The sequence below is a fragment of the Myxocyprinus asiaticus genome, unplaced genomic scaffold (genome assembly GCF_019703515.2).
Source record: "Myxocyprinus asiaticus isolate MX2 ecotype Aquarium Trade unplaced genomic scaffold, UBuf_Myxa_2 HiC_scaffold_98, whole genome shotgun sequence".
In the NCBI taxonomy this organism is placed as follows: Eukaryota; Metazoa; Chordata; class Actinopteri; order Cypriniformes; family Catostomidae; genus Myxocyprinus; species Myxocyprinus asiaticus.
This window is the reverse complement of record NW_026249848.1, coordinates 1,354-23,648: the sequence shown is the minus strand read 5'-3', so window position 1 is coordinate 23,648 and position 22,295 is coordinate 1,354. Positions and strand designations below refer to the sequence as shown.

Below are 22,295 nucleotides of genomic sequence, written 5' to 3'. Positions count from 1 at the left end.
AATATTGTGAGGTAGTATTGTAATATTGTTTTCTAGTTGATCAGTTGTCTCTTGATAAAGTTTATTTAATGTATAGTGTTTTTTTTCTTTAAGCTTTTGGTAAAAAATACCCAGGCCCAGACTGGATGTGCTAACTGTTCTGGCCACTCCTTCTGTTGTGTTTATTGGCTACATGTACTTTACAGTGCTAAGCCCACCCACATTAGCACAAATGAGTATAAATACAACAGTAAAATCAAGGCTTGGACACAGTCTTCTTTTTACAAAGCAACATACTGTTCAGAGAACTTCAACTACTATCTGAAAACTTCAGCAACTTCTCACTTTTCATTGCTTTATTGCTTCATTGCTTTACTACATTGACAATGGCTGGACAAGCTCAGAAAAGGTAAGACTTATATTTTAATTTCCTTAAGTTTATTTGCTTGTGTTATAAAAAATTCCTTTCCAGATTACATCAAAATTAGGCTTTTAACTCACCCATATGGTTTGCAGTTTGAAAGCATTTTGAGGTGATAAAAGATGCAGAGTTTAAACCAAAGAATATTCTACTGCCAACTAAGATATTGAATCAGTAATTTGAACTGTAAATGTTGAGATGTTTGTAGCTCCACCACACAAATGGAATGCTAATTGGGCAGGCCACAGCTTTTGTTCTGGCTAATGGCCTTGTTCTGCTGCTACTGCAGCTGTGCTGTTTATTTAGTTGTAGTTTTGATCAAACTCAAATTTAAAAACTTTAACAATGTTTTAAACTGCATTAGACTCTTGCATCTTTTGCACACCCAAATTTCCTACAACTCTGCTTCTGTGGCAGAGTCCCACAAGGACCTGACCTCTGACCTTTACTGGTTATGTTTGGGTGACTTAAACTTTATTTCTGGAGCACATTTCCACACAAAAAAATACTGTAGTAGGATGTGATTTTCTTATTTTACTCATGTTGATTTGGGATAGGAGGTCACAAGGAGTATTTTGATGTAGACTTTGTAACTGTTAACACAAATTTTGTATTACAAAAGCTGACTTTTTCAGTCGACTAGTGTTGAAATATGAGGAAAAGCTTACTTTGGGATTGTTTACCTACTTATCTAAATGTCTTTTTGTCATTGTCCTGAAGGTCTGCTGATTGCAACTTTGTGCACTGTTTGTGGTGCCACAAGCCACAGGACAACATCTCTGTACACCTGACTAGGGTGTGCATGAAAAACAGCACACCAGAGGAGAGAGCGGCTGAGGTTCAGACGGCCAAGGAATCCTTGAGGGAGTGGGTCCGGGCCAACAGGACCTGGGATTACACGGATCTGTGCAAGATCGTGTCCGACAGGCACTCTCGTTTGGTGATGGTGAAGGAGCTGCTTAAGCATGGTTTCTTCATCACCAACAAGCCCCATGAGTCCGACATAGTCTTAGATTCGGATGGTGCTTCCGCCTCAGCAACTGCCACTGCCCCCTCTTCGCCACAGGGGACTGATATCACAAACGCACCCTCTTCATCCTCTTCTGATCAGAAGACAGCAGAGCCTTCCTGGCAAAGGCAAGTACAGTAAATCACATACATGTGTCATTTGCAAGTTGATTTTATTATCGGCGATTACAAATTTTTTTTAACTTAGAATTTCGTTCTTTTTTTTATTATTATTATTTACAGAGATCTTCCAAGCTCATCCTCCTCTGTGCGGATCGAGATGAAAGAGGGGGGTCTGTATTTTCTGGGAGCACCAAGCTTCTTTTAGACTTCAAAAAGTACCCGACGGAGACATTGATGGTCTATAACAGCCAACAGGAGGTAAGATCTCTTCACATCAATTCTCAGCACACCCATTTCTTTTTATGATGTTAATGTTGACAGTTCTCTCATCTCACCTTCAAAGGTTGACAACGTTTCACGCTTCCTGCGCTATTTGCTGCCGGTTGGGGATGAGCCTACCCTCGAGTTCCTCACAAAGAGCACAGAGACCCGTGATTTCCTGGCGGCCCTAAAGAGTAAGGATATGAGTCAAGCCATAACCCATGTTATTGTTGTTTACTACTACAGTCCTGAGTGTGGTGTTTTTAATAACCCGTCTCTCTTTTAATCTAGGTACGATCGATTTGTCGAGGGCTCACGCAGCGTCAGAGTGCCGGGAGATTTTGAGGGTTTCTAAGGCAGACTTCCTGAACATCTTCGGGCAGTTCATCTCAGGTGCCGAAGTGGACAATAGTGAAAAGACGATGTACCGCTACTACTGCGAGGCGATCATGGTCTTCCGTCACTTTCAGCGCCCAGGAGCTGTGGAAGGCTTGACTGTAAGTGCATCTGTTTAAACAGCTTGAAGGAGTTTGTCCCTGTCATGTGCTGTAATGGTTATTTGGAAATGTATGCAATAGTACATTTTAATTTTTCAATGTTTTTCAGGTGTCAGAGTGGGTGAACAGAAAGGCATATAATGGCAGGCTAGAGGCTGGCATCAGCAAACACAAAACATCGACCATGCAGATCGCTGTATTTGCCTTGATGCAGGAGGAGGACGCTGTATGTTTTAGTATGATTCAAAGTGTATATTGCTTACAATGTTTTACAGTCAAGTAACAGTCTTTCTTGTTTCCACAGTGGTTTCGGGTGTACCATGAGTCCATTTGGCCTGGATACAACAATGGTACTACTGACAAGTGCAACAGTGGTGGGATGAACAGGTGGCCAATCCTGACCATTATCACCTTGGAGACACACGATGGGCAGATTCTTGGTAGGCAGCGCTGTGAGGTTCGGGTTTGTGCCTGCCCAAAAAATTGAAAATGCTGTCCACATACCAGACTGATTTTATTCTGGCACACTATGATATGGCTGGACTTGATCAGTATGGAGATGACAGCGAGTTCCTCTGGACACCTTATTGTCCACATGGTTATGCTGTTTCACCACACCTCCGCAGTGCACATACACCTTCTGTCCTGGGTAAAGCTTGCTTCTGTGAAGCCCACTGTCTGGGCAGCCATGTGATCACATTTCTGTCAGGCCTTCTGCTGATGAACCACACACCAGGGTACCCAGTGTTTAATGTTTAATTTAATGCTTGTTCGATGGTTTTGTGGATCCACAATTAAGAGCTGCTTGATCAAATCTTTGGCTTCATTTGAAACCGCCTTCCACTGAGAAGGAATGAAGTGATAGTGGCCGTTAATGATCTGTTCGCGTACAGTCATGGCGTATGGTAGCCGAGGAGGGTGTGTGTGTGTCATCAGATTGACAACTTGCCCCTGGAGGTCCTGAAACAACAGGTAAGTATAATGATTTATCCTAGCAGGTGCATGTGAGGTCCAAGGGGACAGTGTCAGTGATGTTAGCTGAGGTGTGCGACACCTCTCTGGGCATGACAAATAGCACAAATATATAAATATTGCGTATCATTGTAAAGCTTATAATCTCCACTTTGCATTGAGACTAATGATTTTGCTATAGCTTGTTAATAAAAGGAGAGATCATGGGTCAAGATGAGGTCTATTTGATCCATGTTGACCATGAGAGTGACCAACCAACATACTAAATGACAATTTCCAGTTAATAGTGTTGGTATATTGTGTCCACCAACATAACAAATGTCAATTTCCAATATATTGTATTGATGTATTTAAGTCCACCAACATACTAAAGGTCCATTTTATTATATTGGTCTATTACCCCTGTGTCCACCTTTATTATAAATGTCCATTTTCAATTTGTTGTATTGATGTATTTAAGTCCACCAACATACTAAAGGTCCATTTCCAATGTATTATACTGGTCTATTACCCCTGTGTCCTCCAACACATTAAATGTCCATTTCCAATTTATGGTATTAATGTATTTAATCTAAGTCCATCAATATATTAAAGGTCAGTTTCCAATTTATTATATTGGTCTATTACCCCTGTGTCCACCTTTATAATAAATGTCCATTTTCAATTTATTGTATTGGTCAGTTGTGTCCACCAACATATTAAATGTCCATTTCCAATTTGTTGTATTGATGTATTTAAGTCCACCAACATACTAAAGGTCCATTTTATTATATTGGTCTATTACCCCTGTGTCCACCTTTATAATAAATGTCCATTTCCAATTTGTTGTATTGATGTATTTAAGTCCACCAACATACTAAAGGTCCATTTCCAATGTATTATACTGGTCTATTACCCCTGTGTCCTCCAACACATTAAATGTCCATTTCCAATTTATGGTATTAATGTATTTAATCTAAGTCCATCAATATATTAAAGGTCAGTTTCCAATTTATTATATTGGTCTATTACCCCTGTGTCCACCTTTATAATAAATGTCCATTTTCAATTTATTGTATTGGTCAGTTGTGTCCACCAACATATTAAATGTCCATTTCCAATTTGTTGTATTGATGTATTTAAGTCCACCAACATACTAAAGGTCCATTTTATTATATTGGTCTATTACCCCTGTGTCCACCTTTATAATAAATGTCCATTTCCAATTTGTTGTATTGATGTATTTAAGTCCACCAACATACTAAAGGTCCATTTCCAATGTATTATACTGGTCTATTACCCCTGTGTCCTCCAACACATTAAATGTACATTTCCAATTTATGGTATTAATGTATTTAATCTAAGTCCATCAATATATTAAAGGTCAATTTCCAGTTTATTATATTGGTCTATTACCCGTGTCCACCAACATACTAAATGTCATTTCAAACATTTCTTACTCAAATTTGAACACTACAAAATGCTCAATCCTTAAACTTGTTAATAATTCTGAATCTTGTAATTAACCTTGTATCATTTGAAGAACATATAATACATTTTATGTGAGATCTGCCCATACATGGATAGCTTGTCTAGGGAATATGAAAAATAAGTTATTGTTTGATGCCTGTGATTCAGAGAAAGATGTAGTGCTGTTTAGATATCAAGTTTACATTAAATATCAACCCTGAACCTTTTTTAATAATCCTAATCCTAAAAGATTAATGTCATTGCTCTTTTACACATTATTTTCATTTATTTTAACGTCATAGCCCTCACCAACGTATTTCATCAACTTACTCTTCCACACTTTAAAACACATTTCTAAAATGTTTTATTACTTTCAATTTAAAAAAAAAAACGCAATAAAAGACAAGAATTTACACATTTACTAACAATTTAAAAATGAAATATATGTATACACATGTAAATATAAAACTGTCAATGTATATGTGATAAAGTGCAATACCTACAAGATAAAAAGTATACAACACAAAAACTTTTAAATAGTCATTACTTTCAATTTTAAAAACGCAATAAAAGACAAGAATTTACACATTTGTTTTCACTTTTAAAAATGAAATAGACAGTTTTTTATTTCACATGCAAATATTTATATATTTAAATATGTTAAAAGTACCAAATTCTTAGTTCTTACTTTCAATTTTAAAAAGACAATAAAACAAGAATTTAAATTTTATCACTTAAAAAATGTAAACATATACATGTAAAATATGAAAGTGGCTATCTGAATGTGTGTAAAAAGTACAATACAAGAATAGATGATAAAACTATAGGTAGATATATGGAATGTAAATTTTGTATTAAATATGAATTACTTTCTATTTTAAAAACACAGTAAAACCCAAACACTTTAAATCTTTTAACACTGTTCAAACAAAATAAAAAATACAAATATTGACCTGAAAAATATAAAAGTGTCTGTGTGCATTTTGCTTGTTAGAATGTAAAAAAAAATATATATATATAAAAAAGTAAAAAATAAATACAAATTTAGTTTAGAATTCTTTTTCTACATTTTTTACAGGGTGTCCAAGTCCAAGAGATCTTGAAGATTCAATGTTGAAAATTCTGGAGGATCTTCAAAATCTGTTTCAACCTGCTGCCCATCCAGTAAACCTGGGGAGTTATCTGCAAAAAAACAAAAAACAAACAAACAAACAAAAAAAACATAATTTAATGTTTCACCCTAGGAAATACAACAGAGCACATGTAATAAGCTATTGACCACTTAAAACTTACCCAGCAGCCAGCCCAGGTAATCCTCCTGTTCACCAGAAAGCAGGTTTGCATCAAGCTCTTCTTGATGATCCGCACTGCTTAGCTCCGGGATGCCCTCTGAAAAAAAAAACAATATTAGTTTAATGTTTCATCCTGGAAGATACAGTTAAGATTTTATGTACCACTTAAAACTTACCCATAAGCTGAAAAAAATATTTCTGTTCATCTTGGACTTGCGGTTGCTCAAGCTGGATGTCTTGGACATCAAAGTTGGACACCATTGTCACAGTTGGATTTGTTGCCCTCAATCTTTTTAATTTTTCCAAGGTGACCACCCAATCCAGTTCAACAGTCAGCTTTCTGACCCTGGCAGCCTAAAACAGAAAATAATAATAATAATAATAATAATAATAACTACATTGTAATGACACTGAATTAATCTATTGTTTGATTAATCATTATGAACATGAATAGATCACATGAATTGGATTGAAGAAATACATTTTTATAGATTACTTACTGTTAAGTCTCCGTGACCCTTTTTTAAATGTACTTCGATACACTTGTAATGTCTAGAACACACAGGGCATTTCAGATTTCTAAGCAAAACCCTGCCTCTTGCAAACTGAAGAAGAATCTTTCTCTCATCTGTGTTGATCATTGCATGAGACAACCTCAAATGCTGACTCAAGTTTAGCAACTTTGATGGACACAATGGGCATTTCAGCATTTTCTACAGACAACACAAAATTGGAAGTTAGTGAGTATTGCTTTTCTGGCATACAAATGATCATGATCCATGCTGGGAAATGTAGTGTAGGGAAAAACTACAACATAAAAGTCCATGACAGTGTCAAACTAAGAGTCTGTGAACATGAAAGGATGATGAGGTGACACCTATCAGTCTGAATTTATTTCTATCACACCTCCTCTCTCTCTCTCTCTCTCTCTCTCTTTGTCTTTTCTATCTATCTATCTGTCTATCTATCTATCTATCATCTTAAAATTTCAGACTATGCTTTTTCAAACACTTTTAAATATATAAACGCTATGTAAATATATTTGAAATTAGACTCTTATTTCCCTTGTACAATTTTAAATATACTACATTGTTACTACATAATTGTATTTGAAATTAGACTCTCATTTCCCTGGTTCAATTTGAAATATACTACACTGTTACTATATAATTATATTTGAAATTAGACTCTCGTTTCCCTGGTTCAATTTGAAATATACTACACTGTTACTATATAATTATATATGAAATTAGACTCTCATTTCCCTGGTTCAATTTGAAATATACTACACTGTTACTATATAATTATATTTGAAATTGAATACTTGAAATTAGACTCTCGTTTCCCTGGTTCAATTTGAAATATACTACACTGTTACTATATAATTATATATGAAATTAGACTCTCATTTCCCTGGTTCAATTTGAAATATACTACACTATTACTATATAATTATATATGAAATTAGACTCTCGTTTCCCTGGTTCAATTTGAAATATACTACATCTATAATTTCATAGCTAGATTTTTTATGCTGTCCACATACCAGACTGATTTTAATCTGGTACACTATGATCAAACTGATGATCAGTCTCCAGGTAATGTCCCATGGTACTTTTAAGGAAGGGGACAATGTGACACTAAAATGCATGGCAGACGGAAACCACTGTTACTATATAATTATATTTTAAATTAGACTCTCGTTTCCCTGGTTCAATCTGAAATATACTACACTGTTACTATATAATTATATATGAAATTAGACTCTCATTTCCCTGGTTCAATTTGAAATATACTACACTGTTACTATATAATTATATTTTAAATTAGACTCTCGTTTCCCTGGTTCAATTTGAAATATACTACACTATTAGTATGTAATTTATTTATATTGCAAAATTAACTCAAAAGCCCTCCTCCAGCCCTAAGCCTTCCCCAAGTGGGAGGAGAGCACATGTTTTAACAGTCCTGCTCACACACTGGCTGCTAAAACTCTTCTTTTGCTGTTGCTTTACTGTTAAAGAGTTGCAAAGATGCCCATGAATACATGCCCATTGTGTTATCGTATGTACGCTCAGCTGAGCCAACACTTGCGAGTGACGCACAGTGTTTTGAACAGGGTGGAGAGGAAGCTGCTGTTGGCTCTGGAGTCAGGCAGGGTGAACGTACGTGTGGGACATTGCCCGGTTCCTGGCTGTGGAAAAGATGTCAGCAGAATTGACCGGCACCTCAGGCAGCACTCTGAGCTCACCAAAAAAGCTCAGCAGGACGCATTGAATAAATGTAAGAGGAAGAAAATTATCAGTGATCTGGCCAAGCTCAGGGCGTCAAACCCTGAGGTGGCCATGATTTCCATCCTGGATTTAGAGGAGGAGGAACAAGATGTTTTTGAAGACTTGGAAGACCCCACCATGCCCATGGAGAAGGATGAGGAGGAGTGCTCCAACGAGCGGTGCAAGGGGGAGAAGAAGAGGCTACACTCTCAGGTGGCAGACCTGAATGAGCAAGTGGATTCGTTGACTTCATGCATTCGCAATCTCAGCCGGAGATACCGCATCCTCAGGAGGAAGTTTACAACGCAGCGATCATCTGCTGGAGTGAGCCGGGCTGCCAGAAGACTCCTTGGGTCTCTTGGGCCCGATGAGACAGAAGAAGCTTCGCCGCCCATCGAGTCGGCTCCAGCTTCTCCTTGCAGCCAGCAGCCCTCCACCAGCCAGCTACCCTCCACAAGCCAGCAGCCCTCAACCAGCCAGGATCCTTCTGACATGCCAGGGGGTGAAAGCCCCCCAGCTACCCTGAGCATGTAGCGGCGCTGAGTAAGAGCAACACCTGCAACGTGTGACTTGAATGTTTGCTCAAATTGCATCCCTGTACTAATTGTCTCTCGCTCTTGTCTTCTGTCTTTTTCCTTTCCAGATGAACTCATAGAGGAATACAGGCAGCACCAGGAGGGTCCTAACCCCACCCCGAAGCTGAAAGAGAACGTGGGTGGTAAAATATACCGGATAAAAAAATTCATCTCTTTCATGTCCCAGGGGAAGACCAAGCTTTCTAGCATGGTGTTTTTGAACGAGACAAACCGGATACGGGCGTAAGTTCTGTTCCGCGCATGCTACCGTCAGTGTAATGTTGGCAAAGAATTGTGAAATTGTAACACGTCGTGTGTCTGTGTGCAGGTGGGTGGTCCATCTTCGGCAGTTAAAAATTAAGGAGACCACAATAAATCACTATGTGAAAAATGTGGCTCAGTTTATGGCATACGTGAAGGACACCCCTCCGCCCACCTGCCGCCTTTCCCAAGCGGTCCTCCTGGGCATCCACCGGGAGCTGAGGGCCATCTTGAAGTCCCTTCAGCGTGGCGTAGTGATGCACCAGATATCCGTCAAGCAGAGCAAGGAGGACCACATCATCTTGAAGTCCACTCTGAAGAAGTGCCGGTCGATGGCCAAGCAGGCCATCCCAGATATATTAAGTTGGTTGTCATTTGTTTAGTCGCATTGAGTAGTACAAAAGGAGTCATGACTAACACACTTAAAACATGCTCTGTCTTGTTTGCAGCCCTCCTGGAGAACAACCCATCGCCGAAACTCCAGTGGAGTTTCTATGGTCACTTCTCGGCATACCTGGCTTCCATTTACGGTCACAGAGGGGGCGTGTTCCAGAACATGAAAATGGACGAGGTGGTGGGGGCCAAGTGGTCCACCGATGATGGAGCGTACCTCATCAACGTGAGTGTTTTACTTCCTTCTCTTCCTCAGATCAGCATACTTTGTCGATTTATCTCCTGAGTTGCTTGTGATTTACTGTGTTGACAGGTGGCAGAGCACAAAACCAATCAGGCCTTTGGGGTGGCGCAGATCTCCCTCTTTGAGGAGGAGTATGAGTGGGTGCGTCGCTTCATCAATATTAAGGATGAGCTGCCGGGCGGGGCCGATGCCACTTTTTTCTTCTTCACTTCCAGGCCAAACCCATGTAAGAATTTAAATAATTATTTCAAGGAGGCCTGGAAGGCGATGGGCCTGCCCGGTTGTCCTACATTTACTGACCTCAGGACCTCCATCGCCACCCACGTAAGTGTGTTGCAACCCAAAACCAGGTTTTGCTAAAATTCTGTGTACGTCTTCGGGTAACCGATTTCCTTTCTCTCTCTCTCTCTCTCTCTCTCTCTCTCTCTCTCTCTATCTCTCTCTTAATCTCTCTTTCTAGGCAAAGAACACGCACAAACCCGAAGACCGCCAAAAAATCGCCAGGTTCATGTGCCACGATACATCCACGGCCGACAGATTCTACGCCATGAATCTCAGCATCCGGCAGGCGGTCGAGCACCGGCGGCTCTTTGAAACCACAGTGGAGGGACCAGAACAGTCTCCAGCGCAAGAGCCGCCAAAGCGAAAGCGGGAAGGCCGGAAGGCGGTTCGGCCGAGGAAGTGTTTGAAGGGTGATGTCTCACCAGTCAAATCGCCCGTTCTGTCGATGTCATCTGGCAGCACCACCCCAGAGAAGACGAAGGTGATATACCAGGAGTCGGGGACGTCTTCTCCGGAGTCCAACCAGGTAAATTCACATGACGTAAGAGTCAGTGGTGTTGTGTGCTCTGGCATGATCGCTAATTTCTCTCCCTTTTCTTTTCTTCCGCAGGACTCGGAAAAGGCGTCCAAGTCCCCCTCGCTGGCCAGTGGAGCTTCTTCCGATGACGCACAGCCGAGTCAGGGCATGCCCGCCAAGAGCACACAGATCCATCAATCTCGGATCCATCCCGTGGTGGTAGTAACACCCATTAAACTCAGGAGTACACGAAGAGCTAGAAGAGAAGGGATGAAAGTCTCCCCAATGAAGGTGATAAAGCCTGTGATCACCAAGGCCCACACGATGGCGCGGTCTATTCAACGCCGCCGGTTAAAAAAGTGAGTCTGTCTGTTTTGGATAGTGTTGGCTCTTTCGAAATGTTGGACTCTGAACCGAAAGAAGACTTTTGACGAGTGATTTAAAGGATTTCTTATTGCATTTCTCTTTGGACAAGCACTTTTTTCCTTTGGGACTCTATTGGACTTTTTGAAACTTTTTTTTATTTTTAAGTGTGATGTTAAATCTTGCATTCTCTGGATTTTGCATTTCTATTTGGACTATCTCTTTTTTTCCTTTAGGACTCTATTGGACTTTTTGAAACTTGTTTTTTTTTTTTTTTAAATACGTGATGTTAAATCTTGATTCTGTGTTGCTGTTAAATCTTGATTCTGTGTTGCATTCTCTGTATTTTGCATTTATATTTGGACTAGCCCATTTTTTTTTTCCAGTGTGATGTTAAATCTTGATTCTGTGTTGCATTCTCTGTATTTTGCATTTATATTTGGAATAGCCCATTTTTTTTCCCCTTTAGGACTATTGGACTTTTTCTTTTAAGTGTGATGTTAAATCTTGATTCTGTGTTCTATGTAAAATGTTCTCTGTGCATTTTCGTTTGGAGTGTTTTTCATGTACACTTGAGTTTTCAAATAAGTAAATGTTCTGTTTTGTCATTTAAACTACTTGTCTGTCATTATTTCTCTGCTCTGATGGTATTCATTATTGTTTTAAATTGCTCTAAAATCGTAAGGTGTTTGCTGTGATAGTACTGTAGTGTTTTTCCATTCACTATAACCTTAAATTAAAAGCCACAAGTAAATAAGCAAAATATTGTATTTTTTTTTCAAAATAGTTATATTTTCCACTCTGTTTCACAGCCTCCACAGGACAGTGGTTCATTGGTAGGAAGATGTTTGATGTTCATATATACTTTTAAAAATTATCAAATGGAATTATTCATGCATTCATTTTATTTCCCAGTCTTTGCTCACAGGTGGAATTTTAATGCAATATATGCTGCAATTTAGCTGCTTTGGAACAAAATACATTGTGCAAAGCATTATAACCAATGAAAGGAAAAGATATGCTTTTCACAGTTTATTTTTCTGTTTTAGATGTTTATTTTATTGAAAGCTAGGCAATACAAACAAAATATATCTCTTTTCATTTATGCAGTCTCCAGTTATACATTTAGAATAAAAAAGCATGTAGTTAAGCACTTGAAACAGAAGTAATCGTTATCAAGCCAATAGTAGGCTAAATTATTTTTTATGCAACTAATTGAAAAGTCATTCATAATTTATTTGCGGTGTACTGAAGTCGCGTTTGGTCCCGTGCTTGTGTAACAGGTATAGAAATTATTATGTTCATATATGTAGAATTACTCAAAGAAAATGTTCAAACGTGCACGTGATATGCCTACCTGTGTGTGTGCGCCTTCCCCTTTAAATTTCTGAATGCAATGTTGGTCTTGATTTCCTGTCTGTGCTCCTCCTCTTCCCTTTCTGCACTGTCTCTGCACGGGAGAGGTGGGTTTCTAATGAGCTCTGATTAATCCAGTTACATCTTTTTCTTTTAAATTACTTTTGTACTTAAACCTGTCATCTAAATCATATACGAGACATTATTTTTCATGTATATGTGATTATTTTCATATTTTCATCAAGTTTGGTCACTTTTCTGTCCGATGTGAACTGGAAGCACATGCTAATTACATTGCACTTTACATTCGTCTTACAGAAATGAAAAAGGGTGAATTCACACCATATATACGTATTCTTATGTCTTATCAGATTAAAGAAGAGTTGATCGTCATCTGATGTCCGTCTGATCGTTAAAAAAAAAAACCGCAGACTACAACTGTTGCACCTGTTCGCCCACGTGACTATCTTTGTTGCGCTAAGTAGCATCAATGCATTAGCAGCGCGAGCTAATATATTTAAACCGCGGGATCCATGTGATCTATCTACAGGAGTCTGCAGTTGCGTGTAAGTGTGTTTATTTCATAGTTTTACTTTAAGAGTGGTATTCACTGTTAGACTTGTGCCGTTTGTTTACTGCTTTGAACTCGCGTCGCTTAAACGTGTGTTGGTGTGTGCGCGCTACACCGTTGTTTTTAGTGTCTAGAAACATTGTTTCACTTGTTTTAGAGTATTATTTATTGCTAAAGTGTATCATAATGTACCTGCGGTGTACTGAATTCGCGTGGGTCACCTCTCGCGACCCGTAGTTTTGGTTGCCCACGTGACTATCTTTGTTGCGCTAAGTAGCATTAGCATTGCGAGCTAATATATTTAAACCGCGGGATCCATAGTCATTACAGGAGAAGTGATCTATCTACAGGAGTCTGCAGTTGCGTGCAAGTGTGTTTATTTCATTGTTTTACTTTAAGAGTGGTATTCACTGTTAGACTTGTGCCGTTTGTTTATTGTCTTGAACTTGTGCTGTTTGTTTACTTGGCACTTCAGCACCTGCTCCGCTCTCTTTCTCAGTGGGACTCTGGAACTGCCAGTCAGCTGTGAACAAAGCTGACTTCATTCCAGCCTTCGCCACACAGTCCACCCTCAGCATCCTGGCACTAACAGAAACATGGAGACGTCCAGAGGATACAGCAACACCTGCTGTTCTCTCCAACAACAACAACAACTCTCACATCCCTCGATCCACAGGTTTGACCGGTTTCATTTCACTTGGAAAGACTTAGCACCACAGCAACTCACAGATTGGGCAACCAGCTGGACCTCATTTGTACAGGTAACTGTACCAACTCAAATACTCTTGTTACTCCTTTACATGTCTCCTATCACTACTTTGTTCAATTCAACATGACTCTCCCATCTACATTAAAACAGACTCCACCTTTGGTTTCCTTTCGCCGTAACTTCCGTTCTCTTTCACCCTCTCGCCTTTACACTGCTGTCTCTACCTTTGATCAGGTTCTTGGACTATTTGAAGACAAGGCTGGATCTGGAGCAGACAAACCCACAGCTCCGTAACAAATGACAGATTTACAAGGAGATGCTGGAAACCCCGCGCGAGCCTGGTTCAAAGTCCAATTCACAGGCGGTGTGCGAAAGAAAGTAAATGCCTTTGTTGTTCATTTTATTTTGTCCTTTTATTACTAATGTTATTGTTGTTTACTGCTACAGTCCTGAGTGTGGTGTTTTTAATAACCTGTCTCTCTTTTTCTCTGTTTTTTGTTTAATCTAGGTACGATCGATTTGTTGAGGGCTCACGCAGCGTCAAGAGAGTGCCGGGAGATTTTGAGGGTTGCGAAGGCAGACTACCTAAACATCTTCGTGCAGTTCATCTCAGGTGCCGAGGTGGACAATATCGACAAGACGACGTCACTACTGCGAAGCGATCGTGGTCTTCTGTCATTTTCAGCGCCCAGGAGCTGTGGAAGGCTTGACTGTAAGTTCATCTGTTTAAACAGCTAGGAGTAGTTTGTCCCTGACATGTGCTGTAATGGTTATTTGGAAATGTATGCTTTAGTAAATTTAAAGATTTCAATGTTTTTCAGGTCTCAGAGGTGGTGAACAGGAAGGCATCTAATGGCAGGCTCGTGGCTGGCATCAGCAAACGCAAAACGGCGACCATGCAGATCGTTGCATTTGCCTTGACGCAGGAGGAGGACGCTGTAAGTTTTAGTATGATTCAAAGTGTATATTGCTTACAATGTTTTACAGTCAAGTAACAGTCTTTCTTGTTTCCACAGTGATTTCGGGTGTACTAATGAGAGAATTCGGCCTGGATACAACAGTGGTACTACTGACTAGTTTTTTTTTATTTCATCACAAAATGTATTTTCCACCCATGCACATTTTAAACACTGCCACAGACACACTAGACAACATCTGTCCTCTTCTCGTCTAGGCCAGCACGTACTACTCCACCCAGACCCTGGCTCTCTGACGTCCTTCGTGAACATTGGACTGACCTCAGGGCAGCTGAGAGGAGATGGCGTAAATCTAAAGATCCAGCATATCTAGGTAAGTATCAGTCTCTGCTTGCAACTTTTTCAGATAATGTGAAATCTGCAAAAATGTCCTATTATCAGAACAAGATCAACAGCACCACAGACACTCGCAGCTTGTTTAGAACATTTAACGCACTTCTCTGCCCTCCACCACCAGACACATCACTGACAGCAGATGTCTTCGCCACATTTTTTACTAATAAGGTTACAACCATCAGCAGTACATTCTCAGCACCACACCCTGTCAAACACCTATCTCCTGTATGCAACACCTCTGTCTCCATGTTCTCTCCTCTGACTGACACCGAGGTCTCTAAACTCCTCCTCTCCAACCACCCCACCACCTGTTCCCTTGACCCCATTCCTTCTCACCTTCTCCAGGTCATCTCTCCGTCCATCCTACCTGCACTCACACACATAATTAACACATCTCTACTTGCAGACACTTTTCCCACGACATTTAAGCAGGCTTGAGTAACCCCGCTGCTGCAGAAACCCGCACTTAACTCCACACAAATAGAACACTACAGACCAGTCACGGCAAAAACACTTGAAAGGGCAGTTTTCAATCAAATCTCTGCCTATCTCTCACAGAACAAGCTGCTGGATGACAATCGGTCAGGCTTCAGAAGTGGACACTCCACCGAGACTGCCCTGCTGTCGCTGAGACAGGCGAAAGCGGAATCCAGATCATCCGTCCTGATTATGCTGGACCTTTCTGCAGCCTGCATCATACCACGTTGGTGGAATGACCTTCCCAACTCCATACATGAAGCTGACTCCCTTTCTGTCTTTGAAAAATGGCTAAAATCACATCTTTTCCATGAACACTTAACCAGTCACAAAAAAAACATTTTTTGTAGAACTTTAATCACTTTACGTTACTATTCAGATGATAGTCAATCTTTGTAATATGGCACTTTTTGTACCACTGGCTCCTTAAGATGATTAGCATATGTTTGCCTCTTTTGTAAGTCGCTTTGGATAAAAGCGTCTGCCAAGATGATTTTCCACACAGCCACTAATGCCCAGCTGAGAGCGAGATAAGGGCTGCTGAAATACAGTTTGATCATAGTGTACCAAATTAAAATCAGTCTGGTATGTGGACAGCATAAAAAAGCTAGCTATGAAATTATAGATATAATAATATAAAAAAATATAGATATAATAATAAAAAAATAAAGTAATTAAAACTTAATTCAAATCAGTAGATTTGACTCTTACGAATGTGGGGTTTCTTATTGCAACAGCCCTTGTCACTCATCGTGCCAGCAGTAGGTGAACTCGCCGTCGTCTCCATACTGATCGAGCCCACCTAGGAAAATCATCAGTTTGATCATAGTGTACCAGATTAAAATCAGTCTGGTATGTGGACAGCATAAAAAAGCTGGCTATGAAATTATAGGTATAATAATATAAAAAAATATAGATATAATAATAAAAAATATTACAGTAATTAAAACTTGATTCAAATCAGTAGATTTGACTCTTGCGAATGTGGGGTTTCTTATTGGAACAGCCCTTGTCACTCATCGTGCCAGCAGTAGGTGAACTCGCCGTCGTCTCCATACTGATCGAGCCCACCTAAGAAAATCATCAGTTTGATCATAGTGTACCAGATTAAAATCAGTCTGGTATGTGGACAGCATAAAAAAATCTAGCTATGAAATTATAGATATAATAATATTAAAAAATATAGATATAATAATAAAAATAATTAAAACTTGATTCAAATCAGTAGATTTGACTCTTGCGAATGTGGGGTTTCTTATTGGAACAGCCCTTGTCACTCATCGTGCCAGCAGTAGGTGAACTCGCCGTCGTCTCCATACTGATCGAGCCCACCTAGGAAAATCATCAGTTTGATCATAGTGTACCAGATTAAAATCAGTCTGGTATGTGGACAGCATAAAAAAGTTAGCTATGAAATTATAGGTATAATAATATAAAAAAATATAGATATAATAATAAAAAATAAAGTAATTAAAACTTGATTCAAATCAGTAGATTTGACTCTTGCGAATGTGGGGTTTCTTATTGCAACAGCCCTTGTCACTCATCGTGCCAGCAGTAGGTGAACTCGCCGTCGTCTCCATACTGATCGAGCCCACCTAGGAAAATCATCAGTTTGATCATAGTGTACCAGATTAAAATCAGTCTGGTATGTGGACAGCATAAAAAAATCTAGCTATGAAATTATAGATATAATAATATTAAAAAATATAGATATAATAATAAAAATAATTAAAACTTGATTCAGATCAGTAGATTTGACTCTTGCGAATGTGGGGTTTCTTATTGCAACAGCCCTTGTCACTCATCGTGCCAGCAGTAGGTGAACTCGCCGTCGTCTCCATACTGATCGAGCCCACCTAGGAAAATCATCAGTTTGATCATAGTGTACCAGATTAAAATCAGTCTGGTATGTGGACAGCATAAAAAAATCTAGCTATGAAATTATAGATATAATAATATTAAAAAATATAGATATAATAATAAAAATAATTAAAACTTGATTCAGATCAGTAGATTTGACTCTTACGAATGTGGGGTTTCTTATTGCAACAGCCCTTGTCACTCATCGTGCCAGCAGTAGGTGAACTCGCCGTCGTCTCCATACTGATCGAGCCCACCTAGGAAAATCATCAGTTTGATCATAGTGTACCAGATTAAAATCAGTCTGGTATGTGGACAGCATAAAAAAATCTAGCTATGAAATTATAGATATAATAATATTAAAAAATATAGATATAATAATAAAAATAATTAAAACTTGATTCAGATCAGTAGATTTGACCCTTGTGAATGTGGGGTTTCTTATTGCAACAGCCCTTGTCACTCATCGTGCCAGCAGTAGGTGAACTCGCCGTCGTCTCCATACTGATCGAGCCCACCTAAGAAAATCATCAGTTTGATCATAGTGTACCAGATTAAAATCAGTCTGGTATGTGGCACAGCTAAAATCCGTAATCTAAATCAAACAAAATGAATATAAAAAAAATGAATATAAAAAAAATAGATATAATAAAAATTAATATAAAAAATTAATAAATAGATAAAATAAAACAAATAAAAAAAATTAACATAGAAAATATAGGTATGAAATTATAGATATAATACAATTAACATAGAAAAAATATAGATATAATAAATATAAAAAAAAATTAGATATTAATATAAAAAAATACAGATATAATAATAAAAAATACTAAAATAATTAAAACTCCTTAATTCATATCAGTAGACCTTTGAGCCTCTCTAAAGTTTGGGCCCAGAGATCCCTTTTTGATCTTTTGGTGTGCTCATATTCCGTCACTGTTGTTAAAAAAGGAGTCTCTCCTCCAGAAAAGTGTGGTCTGTAGCTTTTAGGAGTGGGGTTTCTCGTCTGCCATGCATTTTAGTGTCACAGTTGTCCCCTTCCTTAAAAGTACCGATCGGGACATTACCTAGGAGACTGATCATCAGTTTGATCATAGTGTACCAGATTAAAATCAGTCTGGTATGTGGACAGCATAAAAAAATCTAGCTATGAAATTATAGATATAATAATATTAAAAAATATAGATAATAAAATAAATAGAAATAATGTAATAGACAAAATATCAGATATAATAGATATAAATATTAAGAAAAATATAGTCAGTTTCTTACGGTCAACGGCACTGGACAGGCTCATCTGTTGCACATATAGTTCAGGTAAAATCGCCGTGGTCTCCACACTGAACTTTGGGGACTCATAATATAGAATAATTATCATTTATTTGATCACACATTTACACATATTACAGTGAAATTCTGGTATGTGCCCAGCATATCCCAGTCTAAGCTATGGAGTCAGAGATGCAGTGGTCAGCCATGAATACGGCACTCCTGGTAGCAGATATGGTCAAGGGCCCTGACTCAGATCAGTGGACCCAACAGTGACGAACGTGGGGTTTCTTATTGCAACAGCCCTGACCTTCTGATCAGTAACCAGCAGTAGCGTTAGCTCGCTGACGCCACCATACTGCCCCTGAGCTCATATAAGAAAAATCATCAGATATAATCAAAATTAATATACAAAAATTAATAAATCAGATAAAATAAAACAAACAAAATTAACAGAAAATATAGGTATGAAATTATAGATATAATAATATTAAAAAATATAGATATAATAATAAAAATAATTAAAACTTGATTCAGATCAGTAGATTTGACCCTTGTGAATGTGGGGTTTCTTATTGCAACAGCCCTTGTCACTCATCGTGCCAGCAGTAGGTGAACTCGCCGTCGTCTCCATACTGATCGAGCCCACCTAGGAAAATCATCAGTTTGATCATAGTGTACCAGATTAAAATCAGTCTGGTATGTGGACAGCATAAAAAAATCTAGCTATGAAATTATAGATATAATAATATTAAAAAATATAGATATAATAATAAAAATAATTAAAACTTGATTCAGATCAGTAGATTTGACTCTTACGAATGTGGGGTTTCTTATTGCAACAGCCCTTGTCACTCATCGTGCCAGCAGTAGGTGAACTCGCCGTCGTCTCCATACTGATCGAGCCCACCTAGGAAAATCATCAGTTTGATCATAGTGTACCAGATTAAAATCAGTCTGGTATGTGGACAGCATAAAAAAGTTAGCTATGAAATTATAGGTATAATAATATAAAAAAATATAGATATAATAATAAAAATAATTAAAACTTGATTCAAATCAGTAGATTTGACTCTTGCGAATGTGGGGTTTCTTATTGCAACAGCCCTTGTCACTCATCGTGCCAGCAGTAGGTGAACTCGCCGTCGTCTCCATACTGATCGAGCCCACCTAGGAAAATCATCAGTTTGATCATAGTGTACCAGATTAAAATCAGTCTGGTATGTGGACAGCATAAAAAAATCTAGCTATGAAATTATAGATATAATAATATTAAAAAATATAGATATAATAATAAAAAAAAAAAATTAAAACTTGATTCAAATCAGTAGATTTGACTCTTGCGAATGTGGGGTTTCTTATTGCAACAGCCCTTGTCACTCATCGTGCCAGCAGTAGGTGAACTCGCCGTCGTCTCCATACTGATCGAGCCCACCTAGGAAAATCATCAGTTTGATCATAGTGTACCAGATTAAAATCAGTCTGGTATGTGGACAGCATAAAAAAATCTAGCTATGAAATTATAGATATAATAATATTAAAAAATATAGATATAATAATAAAAATAATTAAAACTTGATTCAGATCAGTAGATTTGACTCTTACGAATGTGGGGTTTCTTATTGCAACAGCCCTTGTCACTCATCGTGCCAGCAGTAGGTGAACTCGCCGTCGTCTCCATACTGATCGAGCCCACCTAGGAAAATCATCAGTTTGATCATAGTGTACCAGATTAAAATCAGTCTGGTATGTGGACAGCATAAAAAAATCTAGCTATGAAATTATAGATATAATAATATTAAAAAATATAGATATAATAATAAAAATAATTAAAACTTGATTCAGATCAGTAGATTTGACTCTTGCGAATGTGGGGTTTCTTATTGCAACAGCCCTTGTCACTCATCGTGCCAGCAGTAGGTGAACTCGCCGTCGTCTCCATACTGATCGAGCCCACCTAGGAAAATCATCAGTTTGATCATAGTGTACCAGATTAAAATCAGTCTGGTATGTGGACAGCATAAAAAAGTCTAGCTATGAAATTATAGATATAATAATATTAAAAAATATAGATATAATAATAAAAATAATTAAAACTTGATTCAGATCAGTAGATTTGACTCTTACGAATGTGGGGTTTCTTATTGCAACAGCCCTTGTCACTCATCGTGCCAGCAGTAGGTGAACTCGCCGTCGTCTCCATACTGATCGAGCCCACCTAGGAAAATCATCAGTTTGATCATAGTGTACCAGATTAAAATCAGTCTGGTATGTGGACAGCATAAAAAAGTCTAGCTATGAAATTATAGGTATAATAATATTAAAAAATATAGATATAATAATAAAAAATAAAGTAATTAAAACTTGATTCAAATCAGTAGATTTGACTCTTGCGAATGTGGGGTTTCTTATTGTAACAGCCCTTGTCACTCATCGTGCCAGCAGTAGGTGAACTCGCCGTCGTCTCCATACTGATCGAGCCCACCTAGGAAAATCATCAGTTTGATCATAGTGTACCAGATTAAAATCAGTCTGGTATGTGGACAGCATAAAAAATCTAGCTATGAAATTATAGGTATAATAATATAAAAAAATATAGATATAATAATAAAAATAATTAAAACTTGATTCAGATCAGTAGATTTGACTCTTGCGAATGTGGGGTTTCTTATTGCAACAGCCCTTGTCACTCATCGTGCCAGCAGTAGGTGAACTCGCCGTCGTCTCCATACTGATCGAGCCCACCTAGGAAAATCATCAGTTTGATCATAGTGTACCAGATTAAAATCAGTCTGGTATGTGGACAGCATAAAAAAATCTAGCTATGAAATTATAGATATAATAATATTAAAAAATATAGATATAATAATAAAAATAATTAAAACTTGATTCAGATCAGTAGATTTGACTCTTGCGAATGTGGGGTTTCTTATTGCAACAGCCCTTGTCACTCATCGTGCCAGCAGTAGGTGAACTCGCCGTCGTCTCCATACTGATCGAGCCCACCTAGGAAAATCATCAGTTTGATCATAGTGTACCAGATTAAAATCAGTCTGGTATGTGGACAGCATAAAAAAGTTAGCTATGAAATTATAGATATAATAATATAAAAAAATATAGATATAATAATAAAAATAAAGTAATTAAAACTTGATTCAGATCAGTAGATTTGACTCTTACGAATGTGGGGTTTCTTATTGCAACAGCCCTTGTCACTCATCGTGCCAGCAGTAGGTGAACTCGCCGTCGTCTCCATACTGATCGAGCCCACCTAGGAAAATCATCAGTTTGATCATAGTGTACCAGATTAAAATCAGTCTGGTATGTGGACAGGATGGAGACGGACACATTTTCCGTCAGACTGAAAAATTTGCATCTCGTCCTGTTTCTTAAAAATATCAGTTTGATCAGGGTGTGTGTGTAAAGCTCCAGTCCAGGTTTGCTGACACGTCATCCTTAATCTGTGATCCAATATGTTTAGATCCATCGGTTGGGCCACCCCGTAAGACGCATTTAAAATGAATGCGTTTTTTTGCATGGCAGGTAAGCGCGCTAAATAACGCAACCCGAGATACGCCCATTTGATTTTTACATACATCGGCGTGTATTGGGCACTCTAGCTAAAATCCGTAATCTAAATCAAACAAAATGAATATAAAAAAAAATGAATATAAAAAAATATAGATATAATAAAAAAAATTAATAGATAAAATAAAACAAATAAAAAAAATTAACAGAAAATATAGGTATGAAATTATAGATATAATACAATTAACATAAAAAAATATAGGTATGAAATTATAGATGTAATACAATTAACAGAA

General features: G+C 38.1%; 2 protein-coding genes and 2 long non-coding RNA genes across 23 annotated transcripts; 3 read left to right on the top strand and 1 right to left on the bottom strand.

The window, feature by feature from the left end:
* Positions 1 to 242: 242 nt before the first annotated feature.
* On the top strand, positions 243 to 15,980 carry LOC127439557 (uncharacterized). 9 transcript variants are annotated; one of them, XR_007896971.1, is made up of 9 exons: positions 243 to 388; positions 1,121 to 1,537; positions 1,652 to 1,789; positions 1,875 to 1,986; positions 2,084 to 2,289; positions 14,368 to 14,484; positions 14,563 to 14,609; positions 14,745 to 14,836; positions 15,418 to 15,980. XR_007896971.1 is itself a non-coding variant. In XM_051695717.1 (7 exons), exons 3-7 carry the CDS (start codon positions 1,766 to 1,768, stop codon positions 2,774 to 2,776), a joined length of 642 nt encoding a protein of 213 aa, XP_051551677.1. In that variant the 5' UTR covers positions 243 to 388; positions 1,121 to 1,537; positions 1,652 to 1,765; the 3' UTR covers positions 2,777 to 4,561. The 9 variants fall into 9 exon arrangements, 1 of the variants encoding a protein (XP_051551677.1); XR_007896970.1 differs by having other exon boundaries at positions 14,721 to 14,836; XR_007896975.1 differs by lacking the exons at positions 243 to 388; positions 1,121 to 1,537; positions 1,652 to 1,789; positions 1,875 to 1,986; positions 2,084 to 2,289 and adding exons at positions 12,344 to 12,373; positions 13,337 to 13,598; positions 13,781 to 13,924; positions 14,055 to 14,258 and having other exon boundaries at positions 14,721 to 14,836.
* On the top strand, positions 7,974 to 11,168 carry LOC127439556 (uncharacterized). The gene is made up of 7 exons (XM_051695716.1): positions 7,974 to 8,818; positions 8,919 to 9,093; positions 9,179 to 9,474; positions 9,561 to 9,730; positions 9,818 to 10,072; positions 10,209 to 10,556; positions 10,641 to 11,168. Exons 2-7 carry the CDS (start codon positions 9,029 to 9,031, stop codon positions 10,908 to 10,910), a joined length of 1,404 nt encoding a protein of 467 aa, XP_051551676.1. The 5' UTR covers positions 7,974 to 8,818; positions 8,919 to 9,028; the 3' UTR covers positions 10,911 to 11,168.
* Positions 15,981 to 15,997: 17 nt separating the features above from the next.
* Positions 15,998 to 21,854, bottom strand: LOC127439558 (uncharacterized). Of its 10 annotated transcripts, none has more exons than XR_007896979.1 (4): positions 20,957 to 21,105; positions 19,121 to 20,689; positions 16,669 to 17,717; positions 15,998 to 16,138 (listed from the first exon to the last, which is right to left on the bottom strand). It is a non-coding gene; the product is annotated as an uncharacterized LOC127439558 (long non-coding RNA). The 10 variants fall into 10 exon arrangements; XR_007896987.1 differs by having other exon boundaries at positions 16,021 to 16,138; positions 16,935 to 17,717; XR_007896986.1 differs by lacking the exons at positions 15,998 to 16,138; positions 20,957 to 21,105 and adding exons at positions 16,260 to 16,407; positions 21,743 to 21,854.
* LOC127439559 (uncharacterized) lies at positions 16,081 to 21,807 on the top strand. Of its 3 annotated transcripts, XR_007896989.1 has the most exons (4): positions 16,081 to 16,228; positions 16,499 to 16,758; positions 18,951 to 19,471; positions 20,781 to 21,807. It is a non-coding gene; the product is annotated as an uncharacterized LOC127439559 (long non-coding RNA). The 3 variants fall into 3 exon arrangements; XR_007896990.1 differs by lacking the exon at positions 16,499 to 16,758 and having other exon boundaries at positions 16,097 to 16,228; XR_007896988.1 differs by lacking the exon at positions 16,081 to 16,228 and having other exon boundaries at positions 16,634 to 16,758; positions 18,951 to 20,780; positions 21,568 to 21,807.
* Positions 21,855 to 22,295: the final 441 nt, after the last annotated feature.